This window comes from Alexandromys fortis, unplaced genomic scaffold (genome assembly GCF_014885135.2).
Source record: "Alexandromys fortis isolate MF-2015 unplaced genomic scaffold, M_Fortis_MF-2015_v1.1 scaffold_2_1_26212458, whole genome shotgun sequence".
Classification (NCBI taxonomy): Eukaryota; Metazoa; Chordata; class Mammalia; order Rodentia; family Cricetidae; genus Alexandromys; species Alexandromys fortis.
In genome coordinates, this window is record NW_026067930.1 from 9,748,218 (window position 1) to 9,766,938 (window position 18,721).

An 18,721-nucleotide genomic window follows, 5' to 3' on the forward strand; every position below is an offset into this window, starting at 1 on the left:
AATATTTATTTATTTATTTAGTATACAATATTCTGTCTGTATGTTTGAAGGCCAGAAGAGGGCGCCAGACCTCTTTACAGATGGTTGTGAGCCACCATGTGGTTGCTGGGAATTGAACTCAGGACCTTTGGAAGAGCAGGCAATGCTCTTAACCACTGAGCCATCTCTCCAGCTGCCCACAAGATTTTGATTCAGAATACTCAGCCCATGACGTGTTTGCTAAAACCAGGTTTGTTTGCTGTATAGAACACTTTGTAGGGATTTGGTTGGTTCATTAACTTGAAATGCAAGTCTTTTGACCAAATAAATTTTGTTACTTGAAAAAGAAAAAAAAAAAAGAATGTGAAACAAACGCATTCCAAATGAACCTCAGACCAAGCCCCAAACGGATGAAAGAACTGAACACAACACATCTTAAAGTACACACATGTGGAATTAAAAGACATTAGCAGGAAGCAATGAGAAGTTCTCATGCAAAGGTTTCATGATTGTGAAATTACATTTAGTTTCCCATTTGAAATTACTTATCAACTCTTAAGTTAAAAAACTAAAGAAATTTTGAAGATTTAAGGTATTTTCTGGTAGCCTCCTGCATTAGTTACTTTTCTATAGCTGCGATACAATGCCATACCCAAGAAAACGTATAGAAGGAATGATTTATTTGGGGCTTACTATTTCAGAGGGCTGGAGTCCTTGATGGCAGAGTAGAAGTAGCAGGAGGTAGGCGGCTAGAGCAACAGCTGAGAGCTCACACTTCAAACAGCAAGCAGGTAACAGAGCTCACTGGGAATGGTGCCAATCTTTTGACACACTGAAGTCTGTCCCCAGGGACACATCTCCTCTTAAAGACCACATCTTCAAATCCTCCCCAAATAGCTACGTGTACTCAAACGTGAGCCTGTGGTGGCCACTCTCATTTAAACCACCACACCTTGTCCCGAGCAGCTTTACTGGACAAAGTCTGCAATCTGTCAGACTGGAAAGTGGTAGGATGGACCTTGGCATAATCTTGAATATGGTGAGAAGAACTCTTGGACACAAATATCAAGGGTTCAAGGACTTAAGTGGGAGTCCTGCTTGCCATGTGGTGCCCTACTTTTTCCACCAGGCTCTTTGCCTCTCTTGGCTTTCTGTAAGCACCTAGATGTGTGCAATTGTAAACAGGCCTGAAAGATCGCCACAGCTCTCATCCATTAGCTGACGTGTAGGTGGTCTACCCCAGGCTCCTGGAAGTCTTAAATCTGGAAGCCCAAAAATACTCATGCAAGATTCAGAAGTCTCTAAAAATCTGTCTCTGTGTCTGCAGACACAATGTGAGGTGCACTTGCCTTTCATGTCCTGTGCTGAGAGTCTCTGACTGCATTTGACCGTGGCCATGTGTCCACCTGCAAACGTCTCCGAGTGACTCTAACTCTGAACAATCAAGTTATGTGTTTTCAGGATCTGCAGAGATCATTGCCATAGCTGAAGGTGCAACCCACGTCCCTGCTGGCATTAAATCATTGAGGTTGGAAGTATCACCTGCTGGCAATGGTTCTCAGGAGACAACCGGAAAAGGTAGGTGAGAGCCAGCATCCAGGAGGATCTGGCTTCCCTTCCCTTGGAATCTTATAACTAGCCGCTAACAAAGCCTTTCAGGGTAGCTTATAGATTGTGACCTTTCCTATTGGTGCAGCTAGAAGGCATCACCCCTAACCCCTTTACTAGATAAGCTCTGAGGTTTGAGTGTTCAAAACTTCCCTTTGCCCTTCAGCTTCAGTGAGGCTGAGTCTGGGCAGGAATCAGAAGGTTCTGGTCCCTGGATCTGTCCTCTCATCACTTGCTTCCACTGGCATAGAAGCCAGGAGTTGGCTGCAATCTGCATTGCGTCTACGTGACTAAATAGAAAGACGAAGCCCTTGGGTACTAATGATTATCCTTTCCCATCCCCCTCGGATGCCTTCCCAAAGGAACTACACCTGGGAAGAGCCCCAGCAGTAGGACATAGCCGGGGAAATCTCCTATGATGTCCAGTGGAGAGCAGTGGAGAATGCATTTGACAGTTGTAGGCAGAGGAGGAAGGGTATGAGGAGAAAGAGAGAGAGACGAGCAGAGTGAGAAAAGCCAGAAAGGCAAGGTCACCAGGTATGCTAACATGATATATCCCCAAAGCCTAAGAGGATAGCCCCAACCCTTCAGACTTCTAGGCTCTTCTAAACGATAGGGTGTGGCCCACAGAATATCTTGGGTCCTGACGAGCCCCATTCTTTGTGGGGATTTAATAAGGAATTCAGTAGAGCATCAGAAGCCAGGCTGAAGAAGACTTGTTCTCTGAAATGAAGAGAAGGGGGCAGAGAATACTGGGGGTACAGGGTTCTCCCAAAGTAGCTCTCATACAATCGGAACACTGCTCATCTTTGGAAGTCCATCCTAGCTCTCCTGAAAGTCTGTGTTCTTAACTAGTCTGTGACAGACTGGCCTTCCTGCATCTGGGTGATGGGGATCGCATGCAGGCCCTGCTGCAGCTTGGAGAGATGCTCTTCTGTCTAACGTCCCGCTGCCCGGAGGAATTTGAATCTTATGGCTGCTACTGTGGAAGAGAAGGAAGAGGCGAGCCAAGGGATAGCCTGGACAGGTATGGACAGGGAAAGGTGGTCCACAAATGGCAATGAGGTTGCTAGCATCTGTTGGGGTCCTCATCTGCATTGGACTTTCCTTCAGGTTTCCCAAAGAGCTGGCTCTGGACATCTGTTTTCCACTCAGTGTGGCAGGTTAACATTACAAACCTGCTTTCCTGATGAGCAGCTGAGGTTAGTCATTCATCGAGGAAAGGGACAAGTCTAACTGAGCTAGTCTTCTATCTTTCTCCATTCTTCAAGGTTTATTTATTTATCTTACATCCCAGGAACAGTTTCCTCTCCCTCTTCTCCTCCCAGTCCCTGTCCCCACCCCTCCTCTGTTCCCACTGCCCAATCCACTCCTCCTCCATTTCTGGTAAATCTCCCATAGATATCAACAGAACATAGCATATCAAGTTGCAGCAAAATGAAGCACTTCCCCATGTATTAAATCTGGGTAAGGTGACCCAGTATGAGGAGTGGGGTCCCCAAAGTCAGTAAAAAAACAAAGTCATAGACAGCCCCTGTTCCCACTGTTAGGAGTCCCACAAGAGGAACAAGCTACACAGCTGTAACATATATGCAGAGTGCCTAGGTCAGCCCCCTGCGAGCTCCCTGGTAGTTGACTCAGTCTCTGTGAGCCCCCATGAGCCCAGCTTAGTTGACTCTTTGGGTTTTCTCATGGTTTGATGCCTCTGAGCCAGATTTCTCAAAGTTTCATTGCAAGCACAGCCTACCCTGCTTCCTAGGACTGGCTTGCTAACACCTGTTAGATGACTCTAGATGACTCCAGATGACCTCTGTGCAATGGCCCACATAGAGAATAGAGTTAACCAAGAAAAAGATTAACCCAGAAAAAGGCAAAATTTAAGCTATCATTAAAAAAAAAACAATTCTGAGTGTTTTTGCTAAATTTTATAGCAATCACTCTTCAAGGAATTTCCTTGTCTTCATATATACATCCATTCACCTACATACACATTCAGCCCACAACTCTGGAGGCTTAGGCGTGTGCCAGGCATCAAGCAAGTAGTAGACATACAAAAATGATTATGGCTAAACAAAACAGGAATGAAAATGCTCTTATGGCCATTAAAAGATTGTATAATGAAAGAGATAGGCAATTAGACAAAAGTACATAGACAAAATAGGCAGTTACATGGGATGCACCTTGAGCTGAAAGAATATTCTAAAGAACAGTTGATAGAATCTAGAAGACTGATTATTTAGATTGCTCATCCACCCACCTAGCTACCCAGCTACCACATCTTAGTGCTTCATTCTTTGCCTACTGAGGAGTCATTCAGGCTGTCAATGGAGGAACTCAAGGGCAACCCCGAAAAGAACCTCCCACCAGATGACTCTACTAAAATTTTCTTTCTAGCAGTTAAAGTTGCGATGGAGGTAACGGTGTGTTTATGTAATGGGGTTCCACTACAGGCCCTCTGTCCTCCATTAATGAGAAATCTTGACTAATGCCAAGATTCGAGAGTACACAGAACTCTTTAGTGAGATGCCGAAGACAGGGACATCACCAACAGCAGTCTCCATGTCTCATCAATTCCCATGGGGAAAAGTGGAGGCAATTTTGGAGGTGCCTCCTGATCACTGACCATATTTCGTCAAAATGTGAAATGGGACTGATCTGGAAAGCAAGGTACTATGGCTTCCTGACATTTGCATGTAAAAATTAAAGCTCAAAGCTACCGTGGTAAACTCGGAATGGCAGTTTGCCACAGCCGTGTCACGTCTGCATGCAAGAACAGAATCGCACTACCATGTATTCTGTGAGTCATGCACAGGTGATTAGCATGAATGTGTGACTCCCTTATGATTCCCAATGACACTGACTTTAGATTGCGGCTAGGGTGCTCATTTTCCACCCCGCCCCTATAACCATACACACATACACACATACACACATACACACGTACACACATAAGACAGCATGGTTCCCCTGGAGTGACAGCTGACGATGGGGCAGACATTGACCTCGGTGAGGCAGGATTTTTCTTCTGGCCTGTCAACAAAAATTGGTAAAGCTGTTGCATGAGTAAGAACAGATTACAACCCTTGGTTGGGCTGTGGCCTCCAGGAGGCAGAGATTGAGAGGCATGGTTAATCCTTACACAATTTCTAGGAGGCACCTCCACTACTTCTACTTCACAGAGAAAACAACCGAGGCTCATAATCAGAACGGCAGAAGAAAGTGGGAGAGTTGTCTTAGGCTTGGAACTTCCCCTTAGCTATCCAGTGTTTTTTTTTTTTTTGTGATAGAGAAAATGCTTTTATTGACAATATACTTTTTTCATACAATATATTTGTATTATGGTTTCCCATCCCCCAACACCTCCCATCTCCTCCCTATTTACACACCCACCCAAATTCACACTAATTATTCTATTCTCTCATTACAGTCAAAATAGGCATCTAAACTAAGGAGGAGGAAATATAAAGGCAAACAAAACAGAATAAGCCAAAAAAAAAAAAAAGAGCCTATGTAAAATCACCAGAAACAAATACAGGCTCTGAGACGCATACAATCACAGACATATAAAACTCATAAAAACTAATACCAGAAACCTCAATATACAAGCAAAATGTCTGTTGGGTAAGAAAAAATACCCAGACAAAGCAATATGTGTCACAAGGTCTTCCAAAAATGCCATCGAGTTCATTTTGTATTGGTCATCTGAGCATGGAGCCTGCTCTTAGGAGTGGTCTATGTATCCAGGGAGATTCCATTGGAGAAAAAGAGTTTTTCCTCTGAGCGAGTCTATCGAGTGGAGATAGCTTCCGAGTTAGGGATGGGGGCTTGTGTCCACTGCCCCTTTCAGTGCTGGGACCCCATCTGGCTTAGACCTGTGCAGGCCCCATGCACACTGTCACAGTCTCTATGAGTTCAGATCTGCATCGGTCCTACTGTATCTAGAAGGCCTCGTTTCCTTGGTGTCCTCCATTCTCACTGGGCCTTATAATCTTTGCACCTCCTCTTCCATAGGGTTCCCTGATCCGATTGTAGCCAGTGGGTTTTAAAGATCTGTGGATAGCTAAAAATGGAGCCCTAGGGAATGGCTGTAGATCTGTATTGACTGGGGCCTTCACAAGTGTTCTATGGATATCATCTGGCCAAGGATATCCCTGAATCATAGATCTGAACACAGGACATTGACTTATTCTGTGCTGGGGCCCTACTCTGTGCTAGGCCCTGTGCTGCTTGTAGGTCTTCATGGCTCCTATATTTTCTCTGGTTGAGGGCTAAAGAGGTGACCTATGGGTTTGAAGCGAAGGATTCTATTAATAAAAGGTTGAGTGGAGTAGGGTCACTGTACTGACAAGGAACATTTGTGGCTAGCCTAAGAGGCACCCTTCCTGAAAAAGCATCTACTCCTATTTGATGGAAAGGTGCCATGATGAGTATACTTGCCATCAAGAGTCATACTAAAAAAATAAAATATAGAAATCCAGCTATACACAGTTGGGTTGACGCTATGTTGGAAGGCAGTCTCTTGGCATTGTACACAACCTGAACAGCCTTCGGCGTGTGTAGTAGGCAGCCTTATTCTAGAAGAGGCCTTGAAAAATCTTTATACCCCATTCAGAATGGAGAAAGAAGACCTAATGGAAGGTCCTTGGTCTTAGGTGCTGTTTGTCCCATCACTGCTGTTTGGAGCAGGTGAGACCACTGGGCTGCCTGCATGGGAGTCGTTCTCGGTCGTCTGTGGTATGTGAGGACCACACACCCAAGTGTAAGTGTGGGGGATGCCTAGACTTCTTCTGCTCTCATGTTTGTATTCTGGCTGGATCTGGGCTCCAGATACTATCCCTAGCATATCTCCATCTCTACTATGGTCTCATGCTCTTCAAGACATGCCTTTACATTCCTTTCCACGAATGAGGGGTTCATGGTCAAGAGCCAGAGCCAGCTGCTTAAGCATCACAGCTGATCTCAGTAGCCTGTGCTTACTGAGCCCATGCTGGGGGATGTTTTAAGCCCTTGAAAGACACAGGTAATCCTCCTACCGACTCTAGGAGGCAGACCCATTACTTTTTCTAGTTCACAGAAGAAACAAATGTGTTCACAGTCCAACAGGCAGAAGGAAGTGGTAGAGTTGGGTTCTAGGGTGGAAAACAGCATTGCCTCAGACCTGGAACGTCCTCTTAGTTCTCCAGTGGCTTTTAAAGTATTCTGCCTTTTTCTAATAAGCAGACCTGTTCTGGATTTGATCACCTAAAGAACTTCATTAAGAACAGACAGGGAGGAATGGCTCTGGTTGAGGAGTGGGTCTTGCCCACAGCTCTACCCCATGGAAGAAACCCGTAGCTATGGAATATCCTATAGAGACAATGTGTAACACAAACATCCTTAAAACTGGATCAAGCGGACACTTTTCTCAGCAGTGGATTGCTGCTGCTGGACTGCTCTGTAGCTCAGAAAGAAATAATACCCCCCCCCCCCAATAAAGGAAATAATACCCCACGGGGCTTTGCTAGTGCTCTGAAAGGCGTCTCTCCTCATTTTTAACTGGGGAAGCAACTGGATGGACCTACTGTGTTCCTTGCTGATTCTATGTCATGCACAGCACATAGTCCTCCATGACACCCTTTTTGTGCCACAGCTAATGGCACAACATGTCATTCACCCACTCAGTGATTTAGTTTTCTACTTAGACAAACAAACAAAAAACCTTCATTGGGGACTGCAGAAATGATTGTGACCAAATACCTGGGAATAATCAACTTTCAACAAAAAAGAGAAAGATTTAGTTTGGTTTATGGTTTCAGTCCATGGTCATTTTGTCCCGATTGCTAAGAGCACGTGAGAAGGCAGACTATCTTGGCAAAGCTACTCACTTCATTGAGGTTGAGAGGAAGAGGGCGGAGAGATGGATGGAGGAAAGGCCAGGCCAGAGATGATATCTACCCTTATGGATGTGCACACACAGCACATACTCACACACCTATTTCCTCCAGTTTAGCCCCACTACCTTATTTTTAGCACCTCCTAATACCACAAAATTACAAATCTATCAGTGTACTAATTAATTGACTTCAGGATATAATCACCTTAAATCCCGTAGCTGGAAACCAGACCAGACCTTTAAAACAAGCTTCTGGTGGTGGTGAGGATGGACATTTAAGATTCAAACTATAACAAATGTGTGTGATCCTTGCATCATATTGCTCGCAGCCAGGGAGAAAAACAGGCAGTGGTCACTCTGATGTCATGTAACACGGCTGACAGGCAGTGCCGCTTGTCTTGGGGTGCTAGTTGAGGACTTCTACGCTGGAGACTGCAGTGAAGAGCAGAGAATTGGGGGAAGGTCAGGAGAGGTGCGAGGTGAGACTGAGAGGAGGTTATCTCAGATTTTGAGATGGCATGGGTGTTATGTTGTTATGGAGTCCCTAGGAGCTTAAAAAACACTGTGATTGGGATGCGAGACAAATCTGGAGACTAGCCTCAGATGAAAAACACAAAGGGCTAATTTCCAGCAAGAGGAATAGGCTAGACCATTAAGAACAGTGCATTCCAGACACCAGAAGGGCTGTGCAAGACAGGGGCTGGAAAAAGGAATGGCATGGGCTTGGATAAGTGGCTGTAAGCACCCTCCCTGGTGTCTTACATCTGTTCCTCTGCTATTACTAAGGTGTGGGGCAGAGCCTCTGTGAGAAGCTACTGTGTGCCTGTGACCAGATGGCAGCCGAGTGCATGGCCTCTGCCTCCTTTAATCAAAGCCTTAAGTCACCAGACCTACGAGAGTGCCAGGGCAAACCTGTATCCTGTGAGGATGGCATGCTCGGGGGAACCTTGGCCTCTTCTGCCGGCTCCAGTTCTGAGGAGAATAGTGAGGAGGCCACAGCCTAGATGGAGCGCCTAAGCAGCAGATTTCTGGCGAAACCACTTGGTCACTTGGGGACAAGACAACTTGGTGGAGGATAAGATGCTCCAAGCAAGTAGCTGTGAGCTGCATGAACTCTTTGGCCCTCAGTCTTCTGTCCATAGGAGCCTTAGCAGAAGCTCCAAGGGAGCAGGCACAGTCAGCTCCTTACTCATCAGCCTCCTGGAACTTGTCAGATCACAAACAAATGTGGCCAGAGAGAGAAAGCAGATGGCAGCACTCCGCTTCTTCCTGTAGTTCATTAGGGAAGCTCAATAAAGTCTCCATGCCTTACGGCCCGTGTCGTGTTTAAGAACTGGCTCTGTAGATATATGGGTGAGTAGCAGCTCGCAAAGGAGAGAGGACAGGAATAATGCAGGAAAGGGCTCTACTTCGTAAGATCCACAAATTCCCTCCTCTTTCGTTCAAGAGTTTAACTACATGCGATTGTCAATGACTCATGAAGACACGCTGCTTCTGTGTGGGTCAGGCACACTTGCTACCAGTGTTAGGAGAGTGGTCATGCGGCACAGCCGCCACGAGAAACCGCATCACTACCCCTGGCCCTGGTCCTTTCTTAAAAAGATGACTAAGGCCCTTGCCTGACTTCATATCCTCTAATTCCCCCTTACACTGCCTTCCATGGAGCAACCATGGAAGTGGAGCCTTCACATCTGATTTCTGCATTTCCTGAATTCTACATGGCTTTTCCAATGAGACCAGTGCTCATGAACACGGTATCTGGGTGTTGGAAAAAGCTAGAGGGCCGCTCTTGGTCATGGACAACCATCAGAGGGTAAAGCTTTCCCCGCTTTCAGGTCATAAGCAGGGAGCTCTGAAGTGGAGACTAGAATGTCAAGGGCAGATCTCTCCAGGCACCAGTGATTTTGTTCTTCCATTTCACTGTACATCCCCTTGCAGGGTGCTCTGGAATCACTTGCACATAGGCTTTGCCACAGGATGGCACGGGGAAGCCTAGACGCGATGCTGCCTCTAGCTCAAGTGTAAGCTAACGGGCTGAATACAGCGCAACAAAGACGTAGTTTATCTCTGCACCTGACTCTGCTTTTCGCTAATTCATATTAGATGTCAGAAGATGGGATCAGTCATAATGGAAAGTCTGGGGCAGCATTTGTATTGTGCTCTCAGTCTATCAGTGGGAACGCGGTCAGAGATGTGGAAGGACTGTCCTAAGTACACAGCAGACACAGAGGCAGTCTATTGCTGTATTAGGAAGGCAGTGGCTCTGCTTCCCCAAGGCACAGCCTGTGGCAGGGCTTCTCTGCAGGTATTACTTTTGGAAGTGGTTTCAGGGAACACCAGACCCCAAGGATGGCTGTTAGTATTTGCCAGAGGCTTATTCTGTAACACAGGGATGGCAGTGCTTCACTTGCCCTCTCAGCTAGGCTCTGAGTGCAGATCCCACTGTTCTCATTCCACAGACGACTGCTTAGCCTGGAGCTTAGGTTAGATCTGAACCAGAACCCAAGTTCCTCATCACTGTATCCTAGTGGCTAATCCAAGAAACCCATGAACTACAGCTGGCTACAGCACCCAGCTCTGCAGGTATAGGGTAAGGCCAGGGAGGCATAAGGTACTAGAGAACAGCTGTATTTTTTAAGGGAGACTGTATAATTTAGAGAGCAAGGAGGTGCGGTGGAAAGACGTCTAATGGCAACTAAGCGAAGCACCCAGAAGGCTTAACCTAGTTTCTCTTCATACTAGTAAGCTATGGTTCTGATGACTCTCATATACATGGTGAAGAATCTTCCCAGCACCTTGACTTTTTCCAAGTCCAATGTTGAACTTAATTCCATATATGTAATGCTATAATAAAAATGCGCTTATGCACAAGAGATGCAACTTTTGTTTTATTGCTTACATTTGATTGCACAATGAAATTTTACATTTAAAAAACTGACTTAATCACATCAATACATGTATCAGCATTAGTGAGACAAATGAGCTCCATTTGCGGGAGTGGGGAGCTAAACTGCTGGTTGAAGGTGGCTTTATTCTAAAGGATAATGAGTTCTAAAGGAGGGTTGGGGGAGGGAAAGAGAACATGAGAGAGAAAGACTATGAAAGATCAGGTAAAGTTCAGTGAAACTATATAAGCAGCCACAGACATCATAAGCAGAGGAGGGACATTTAAATGAACCGTTCAGTGTCACACAGAATATAACCAGCTGTATATGACAAGAAAGATAATAAACAATTTGAGTATCATGTACCTGACAAAATATACCAATATAGAGCTTAGCAGGTCCTAAAGCTTCAGTTCCTGAACTAGCTGCAGCACAGCTTGCACGCTTGCCTAAGGGCAATCCCTGCAAATGTGGAAGAGTGAGACAGAGAAACATCCATCGGGATGTTTTGGGAACGCTCGTCAACAAGACCAGTTTAGTCTACTGGACCTATTAGATCCTGAAGTGTACTGTGGTTTAAGAGTAGCAAAACCCAAACCAACAGCTTACAAAAACCAAGAAAAAGGTATGATTAAAAATCAAAACAAAAGACTGCAATGGTTTTCCTTTACATGCAAAGCATGCCTTTTTAAAATCACTATGAAATGCAAAACTTTATACAGCAAAGCTTGTGTTTTGCATGAATGCAAGTGAATATATATCTTTTTCTTATACTATTAAATTATATATTTTCCATACAAAAGCACACAGTGTTAATTTATAAAATGACATCCAAGTGGATGATGATTGTTTTTGCATGTCCCCCTGTTTAGATTTTAAGATAATAAAATCTAAATAATAAAATGTCAAAAATAATAGCCTTCTTTTAAAATACAGAAGAAAAAAGGGAAACAAAAATGCATGAAGCTTAATATTAACTGGTGACAGGCTCCACAAGTGTGAGAGGAATCCACCATGAAGTGACAGCTGGACCAGGGCTCTGCTACTCCAGTGGCAGCTGCACTGTCCCTCTGAGGACAAGGTCTGGTGAGTCTGCCCTTAGCAGCAGCCTGGACTGCTCTGTCAGAGGTTTGAGCAAATGGACCCATCTCCAAGATATTGTACTCTGCTATAAATATTGAAAATTTTGGGTGTGACATTCTAAGTTCATTTCCTTTTCTTGTTTATTCCTGTCTGTAAGAATGGTGCCCAAATAACCACAAACACACATTTAAAACATCCAGTTTTTCATTTCATTAAAAACAAAACTGAACTAAAGCCAAATTTTTTTGGGCTATAATTTTTGATAGGAATACTATTTTATGTAAAAAGAAACTGAACATGAAAAAGTAGACTTACACGAAATGATCTTAAAAACTATGCTAAGAGAAATTTCTCATTGCAGAAGGCTTACTTTTTCATCGTGTGGTGGTGTTCGGTAGCATGTGTAGCACACACTGCCCTTGCAGTCTCACACTCACAGACCTTAGCAAGAACACATGCACCGTTTTGAATGCATGTAACTCATCTTCAATAGAGACGCACACAAGTTTTGGTTCAAACCTTACAAATTAGAAGGTTCACTGGGGAAATATTTTACTATGAAAACCTAAATAATGTACAATATAAAAATGAAAATTTATTCATTTAAAGGAAACTGAAATGTATAGGCTCTGCACAGGTGAACAGCTGTTTTAAATTTATTTCTTTTCTATAGTAAATATATATTTCATTTAAGTAATGGCATCACAGCAAAATACAACTATAGTTTCAAAGCGCAGTCTGTAAACTAACACATCGTACGTGGAAAACACTGCACCTTTTGGTGCTCCAAGAGTGAGCTCTAAGGAGCCCAAGGGCTCAACTTGAAGCAGAAAACACAGTATTCCAAGACCAGTAAGGCCTGGCCAGGATTCAGGAGATTTTCCTACCGCTGCTACCGTAGAAATACCTGCCACATTTACTACTGAGGACTGAAGGGAGAGGGCTACATAGCCCTCTGAAGCATGGATTTAGAAAGCATGAAAGCATTTGCAACCCTAGAATTAGGAAGAAATTTACTCTGGAAGAAAACAAAACAAAAGCAAGTGGTTGTGAAGATGCTTAAGAAATCAGCAGACACTTCTTACAGTTTCAATCTTTTTTTTTAAATCATGTTTGTGCAAAGTTTAAAACATACTATTTAACAACGGCATAACGTGAAAGCAATACATGTTCAATCTTAAGCGTTAACAGGAACCTCAAAACAAATTAACGTGGCATAAGTCTACCTTCAGAAGTACTCACAATTGACACAGAATGACATGTGTATGGTCAGAGATAAGTGCCATCACATTTCAGGACACGTCAGTACGCATTATGCAAATCCTGAAAACTGTCTTGGCCTTGTGTTTCAGGCTTTAAGATTCTTTTAAATGCTGTAGTCTTCATTGAGTCAGTCAATACACACACAGATCTGGAAACTTCATCTCATAGACTGGAACGGACTGGTATTGGGCATGCCCAGAAGTAATGGTCAGTGTTCCAGATGGACTGGGAGGAGGGCTATAAAAGAAGAACATGGTGCTATCAGCAGGTGCATTTACAATATTCAACTATTGCCTGCAAACAGCCAAATAAAGTTGCTTAATGGAAGGGCTTGATGTAGGGCAGGCGATGGCCACTGATGACACAGTATAGGCAAAAGAGGGATTCTGGCTATTTCAAGTCCAAAACAGACTTTATGTGTGTATGTGTAATTTTTATAATGTTATTATACTGTGCATTTTTATAGGCTATTTTGATTCACAAGTTAAAAAAAAAAACCCTGCTTCTTCACACATATCACTCTTACGGTAGTGTGGTATTCTGTCCTATTGAAGGCGTAAGTCACGAACAAGGCCACACCAGTTTGGAGTTATGATTAATAGGGTGTTATTTATTTAAAGGGGAAAACTTACAGATCACCGTCTCAGACAACAGCCATCTGCACAACAAGGAAGGGAGTCTAGTCTCCAGCAGAGCAGGAAGTGAAGAGAGCGAGCAGAGGAAATAGCCGCTTTTTTAAAGGGAGAGAGACCACACCCCAATGGACTGGTATCACAGCAGCTATTGGTTGGAGGTGCGGAAGGACCTCCCGCAACATCCTATAGAGATAATTTATCTCCTAGACAAATATAGATTCATTTTCATTATTATTAATCATGCTCACTAGTCTATTTTTATAAATATCCTTGGTCTAGAGACTTATAAGTAAAAGTTCACAATTTTACTCTTAGTATGGACAGTGACAATACTGGAAATTTATGGTGGTTTAAGGGATGGAAGTAGTGCTTCCTAACCTGAGGCAAGAAGGAACCCGTTCCCAATATTCTTTTTAATTTCTGAGCTACTGTTAGTGATAAACATCTCTGTGCCATCCATTCTGGTTTCTTTAAATAAATAAACTCATCAATCCACTTTTGTCACATAGGGCAAATACTTTAATAATCCATTATTTAATGATCAACTCTTTTAGCCAACAGAGATCACACTCATGCGCATGTACACATGCACACACACCTCTTAACACATCTGCTGTCTACTACCCTATAAACGAAAGACTGCCTTTCTCTTAGAGGTGGAGGAGGAATGCTCTGCCTGCCCTCACTGGCATGTCATCTTTGGCCTACATATAAGAAACTCAACAACTGTTCTTTTCCTTGAAAACCTAAAACTTTATCTTTCTCATAAATAGTACACATTTCAATTTTCCTGTATTTTACTTACTTCTATACAAATTCAAACTGTTCAGAATGTCAGCAAGGCCAGGCTTTATGGTGAATACTTTTAATCCCAGCACTTGGGAGGCAGAGGCAGGTGCCTCTATGTGAGCAACAATAACTGGACGCTACAGGAAGAATATGTCTCAAAAGAGCCAAAACAAAATAATACAAACAAAAAACCCAAGCAAAGATCTACCACATCTTTCTTGGCGTAGGTAGGGCCTTGTTCATTCTCCTACTGCATTTTCCTACCACCTCTTGCATAACGATTTTTCCAGACTGCCTGTAGCATTTTCTTTAAATGTAAACTAGTGACTACATTCTGCAAAGGTTTCTATGGGTTGATTTGTAAAGAGCTGATGTCTTTATGATACTCATTTACTATTCAAGAATAAGGTATGGGGCAGGCAAATGGCTTGGTGGAAAAAGGTATTTGTCTCTAAGCTTGATGACCTGAGTTCAAGCCTGAGATCCTGCATGGTAGGAGATACCAACACTTGAAAGAGAGCCAACACTGAACTGCCCCCCTGCTATACATGCCATATATATATAAAATTAAGTAAATGTTGAAAGGTGTGTTTTTTTTCTGTATATAAATAAGTATATCTCAGATGTAAAGTTATTTCTTAATCTGTATTGATTAGTATTCTATGGTTATGAGTACTTTCACTAATTAATAATATGTACAAGAATTAGTCTCATATAATCAATTTTGAATTGCTATCAACTACATTATACGGCTAAAAAATAATCTTGCAACTGTTCCAGTATTTAAAGCTACTGACACTATTTCAATCTTCTACATTGTGTTTTGCAAAATTTGCATTTGTATTTTCTTGATTGTTATGCTTTAATACTTGAATAAGAATGTTAAAGTGTATAGTGATGAGAGTATAAAGAGACAGTACAGCAAGATCCCAGTGAACACAGGCAGGAAACAGGGTGGGAGCCAGTATGTCTCTACTCCAACACATGCACTCTCCAGTAATCTCTGACCCTTCGTACAGGGTGCAGTAACTGGCTGTGTCTGCTACTGCATTCATTTTACAGTTGCTTTGCATTTCTCCTTTTTTTCTCTTCTGTACCCAAGCCATGGTGAATAGAAAAACAGGGACTGAGGTATAAGATGGTTTGGCTTCACTTCTGTATAGCACAAAGTCTCTTCTCTGGCTGATCAGATAAACAGGAGAAAATGTGCAGATAGGCCTGAAAACCTACAGTGCAACATGCCGTTAGCCCCTCTGTATCATACAAGCTGTCCCAGAACTTCTTCCAAAGAGGCAGCTGTGGATGGACTCCTACTGAAACACTCTGGGACACTCTAAGTGTTGCTAAGTATTAACTGCCACCAAGTGTTAAGTCCAATCCAGACAAAGTCATGGTACCAAAAGATAAAAAATATAATGCTGTTCTTAAACTTTTAAAGCCATACAAATGTGCGGATGTAACAGTGTTGTAAGAGTGTTGGTCGCAGCATCACTTTACTTGGGAATGCAGACTATATGTTTTAATTGTCTGTCTCTAAGTATAAGACCTTCAGCAAATTATGTTCCTTTTCTAGGCTCTGGTGTCTTTACTTGGAAACTCAGAGACAGCATGTACTTACTTTTCTGGGTTGAGAGAAGAAATATCTGATATAAAGTATATAGCCTAAGGCCAAGTACATAGCAGGTATCTGAAATTTTAATTAACAGAGTTAAAGCTCTGTATTTGGTAATTTTTTTCTGAAAAGGAAGTCTCTAATACATTTTGTAATTTAGTCCTTTTCTGAATTTTTATAAATGAACAATTTTCTCCTTTGAAACAGTAAAGTGGTGAGAAAACGTCCAGAATAATAAGTGAAACTGATTTTAACAAAAAGTGTCTTACATATGATAGTGGAAGACAAAGTAGAATAAAAACAAGTCAAGTAGACAAGAATGGTTACCAGTCTCTTCTAATCATAAGATATAAACTTGAAGAAAAAAAAAAAGAATTAGTCAAGTTAAAAGATAAAGGATTTAGCTGAAAGAGAAAACAAAATTCCAGAAGCAAGGCTCTGTGTGTGTGCTCTACTGGGCCAATTTCCACACTGATGTCAGTGGGAGACCTTGTGGCAGCTCCTCCTGTACAGAGGGCTTAAGAGAGCCTTCGTCCTTCTTAGACTGAATTACTTAAGGAGAGATAAACTCAGAATGACGGACAGCAATGAGATACTGTATACTCTGGAATAAAATTCTCATAATAACTAGATAGTATATGGGAAAGCTCAAGGAAAGTGAAGGATCCATCCCAGTAGCAGTATAACTGCTCTGGATGGAAGCATAGCAAACTGTAGTTGGAGTGTGTGAAAATAGTTAAATATGAATGATCTCCAGTTAAACATAACATTAGAATTCCTAGTTATGCATCAGGCCAGCAAGAAGGAAGAGATGGTTTAAGAGAAAGCTAGAAATGCCAGGAGATAACTGGACAAGAGACTGTTCAGACTCCAAACAGAGGAGGACTGAGACAAAGGGTTGCCAGTTAGATCTTCTTTATGCTCAGTGCAAAACAGTTATTAAACATGCACAGCCATGCACAGCTTCTAGTTTCTGTGTTACTACTTCTGTGCTGACAAAGCCCTTACCGTATGGTGAGCTCCAGTATTTGAGCAAGTCTATCATGAAGCAAGTTTGCCTGCAAAGGAGAATAACGAATGGTAAGAATTTCTTGTTTGCCAGCCACCCATATATGAAACACAACCTCAACTATGAGGCTGACATGAGACTGTTTGAATACTCTAATCTGCAGTATCTATTGGACTTTAATGTAGGTCTTCTCCCCACACTCACCCTTTTCAAGTTCCATAGTCACAAGTTGAAAGTTGAAACAAAAAATATCCACAGTAAAATTATCAAAAACCATTGGATACAAACAAACCAAAACAGAACAAAACACCAAAGCAATGACTGTCATTCACCCAGCTTAGGATCTGCTATTTCCATCACCATCATCATCATCATCATATAAAGAAATTCTTTAGGCAATAGCTCTGCTGTCAGAGGCTGGAGTCACAATATGCCTAAAGCCAGTGGCCAGAATAAGCTCCAAAAAGTCATTCCCCACCCACTGTCCATCAACTCACTCACTTTGGATTCACACTGTGCTGCTATTTCTTCAAAAGGTGCTTTCTGGAACTTCTCTATCACAAGACGCCTCTTTTCCTTTTCCTGTTCTTCCATTCCATTGGTATCTGTATAAAAACCAGTTAGAGAAAGAGTGTCATAAAATCATGCCAAAGGCCACGGGAACCAATGATCTATAGTCCCCCACATAAGAATGATTAAAGAGTGACTTCTATAGTGAAAAAGGCAAAGTACACAACATTCCTTAAATGTTTCACTTGATACTAGATAACACAAATATTTGGGGAAAAAAATTAAATCTAAGGGTTAAAATTCCACACCAAAATGCCTACTTTCATAGAATTCCGGCCTCTTACTAAATACATATACACAACAAACACACATAGATAAAGATACACAAATAATACATAAAGCTACAAAAACGCATGCACACACATACATACCTACATATACAAGAGAGAACAGCAACTTAACAGAAATCAAAAGACTAGTAGGGCTTTTCTGAATACTTCTTTTTTGTCTAACTATGCTGCTGCCCTTGTACATACACAAGCACTAAAATTTTGTTAAACTGCATCTAGATCCCAATGGATAAAAAAATAAAATACAGCTGAGTTGTTTAGAGCCAATGTGTCTCAGAGTCTTTTAACAGAAAGGCATTTTTTTTTTTAAAACTGAAGACCATGATGGTCTGGACAAAGTTTGTTAGATGGTAAAAAGCAAACGTCTACCTTGTTTATACCACCATGTTTGTTTATGTGTACGTACATCTGAGACAATCTAAAAAGCATAAACAATGTATTTAAATAAATGACCCACTTATATAGAGACCAATGATATTTTTCCTTTTCTTTCTTTTCATGCTTTATCTGCTTATTCTATCAACTAAAAAAGTACCAAGGTAAAGATGAGATTTTAGGAAAGCTAAACAGTTCTTCACAGCTCACCAATTGCTTTCTTCAGTGCTTCAAAGGTGATTTCTTCAGTGTTGCTAACCTAAATAGAGTGTAAGGAGAACCAGAGCAAGAAAAGTGAATATAATTAATATTTTTACCAACATACAAGTCACCTAAACATTTTCAATATTTTTTTCCTCCTTTTGATTGGCTAGAGCTGAGATTATAGTCCAAACAGCAGAATCTCTGCACTTCTTCCCTGTCCATAACAATGGCCTCCTGCAGTGGCTTCCTGACTGGCACATAGACGGGTGTTAGCCTGGCAGAGGAGGCAGCACCTCTGCACCCTTGGATGAGGCACGACATCCAGGGCATGGATGTGCCACATGATACAGTTGTAGGGATAAGTCCCACCCCTTAGGGGGCGTGTTCGCCTCAGGCTAAAGTTCTCCTATAAAATTGGTGAGCGTGCTCCCAGCGCTCTCTTCTGCTTTCCTGGTCTCCGCGGGAACAGTGGTTCTGTAAGTCTATTCCTCCATTAAAGCTGTCTATATTTTGACAATCTGTCTGCATTCGCTTACGCCGTTACATT

The 18,721-nt window shown here is 42.3% G+C and overlaps 2 protein-coding genes across 2 annotated transcripts in view; one reads left to right on the plus strand and one right to left on the minus strand.

Annotated features, from left to right (window-relative positions):
- Oc90 (otoconin 90) overlaps nt 1–8,463 on the plus strand; it is a 27,760-nt gene extending 19,297 nt beyond the window's left edge. Inside the window, exons 10-13 of the mRNA XM_050145195.1 lie at nt 1,366–1,557; nt 2,443–2,614; nt 6,240–6,346; nt 8,246–8,463. Of these exons, the coding sequence (XP_050001152.1) occupies nt 1,366–1,557; nt 2,443–2,614; nt 6,240–6,346; nt 8,246–8,463 (689 nt within the window). The remainder of the gene's footprint in view (nt 1–1,365; nt 1,558–2,442; nt 2,615–6,239; nt 6,347–8,245) is intronic.
- A 1,866-nt stretch (nt 8,464–10,329) lies between these two features.
- The window catches only part of Efr3a (EFR3 homolog A), an 86,377-nt gene continuing 77,985 nt past the window's right edge, over nt 10,330–18,721 (minus strand). The window contains exons 20-23 of the mRNA XM_050145196.1: nt 18,181–18,229; nt 17,237–17,340; nt 16,735–16,784; nt 10,330–12,927 (exon numbers count right to left, since the gene is read on the minus strand). Coding sequence (XP_050001153.1) covers nt 12,822–12,927; nt 16,735–16,784; nt 17,237–17,340; nt 18,181–18,229 — 309 coding nt within the window. The 3' untranslated portion in view covers nt 10,330–12,821. The remainder of the gene's footprint in view (nt 12,928–16,734; nt 16,785–17,236; nt 17,341–18,180; nt 18,230–18,721) is intronic.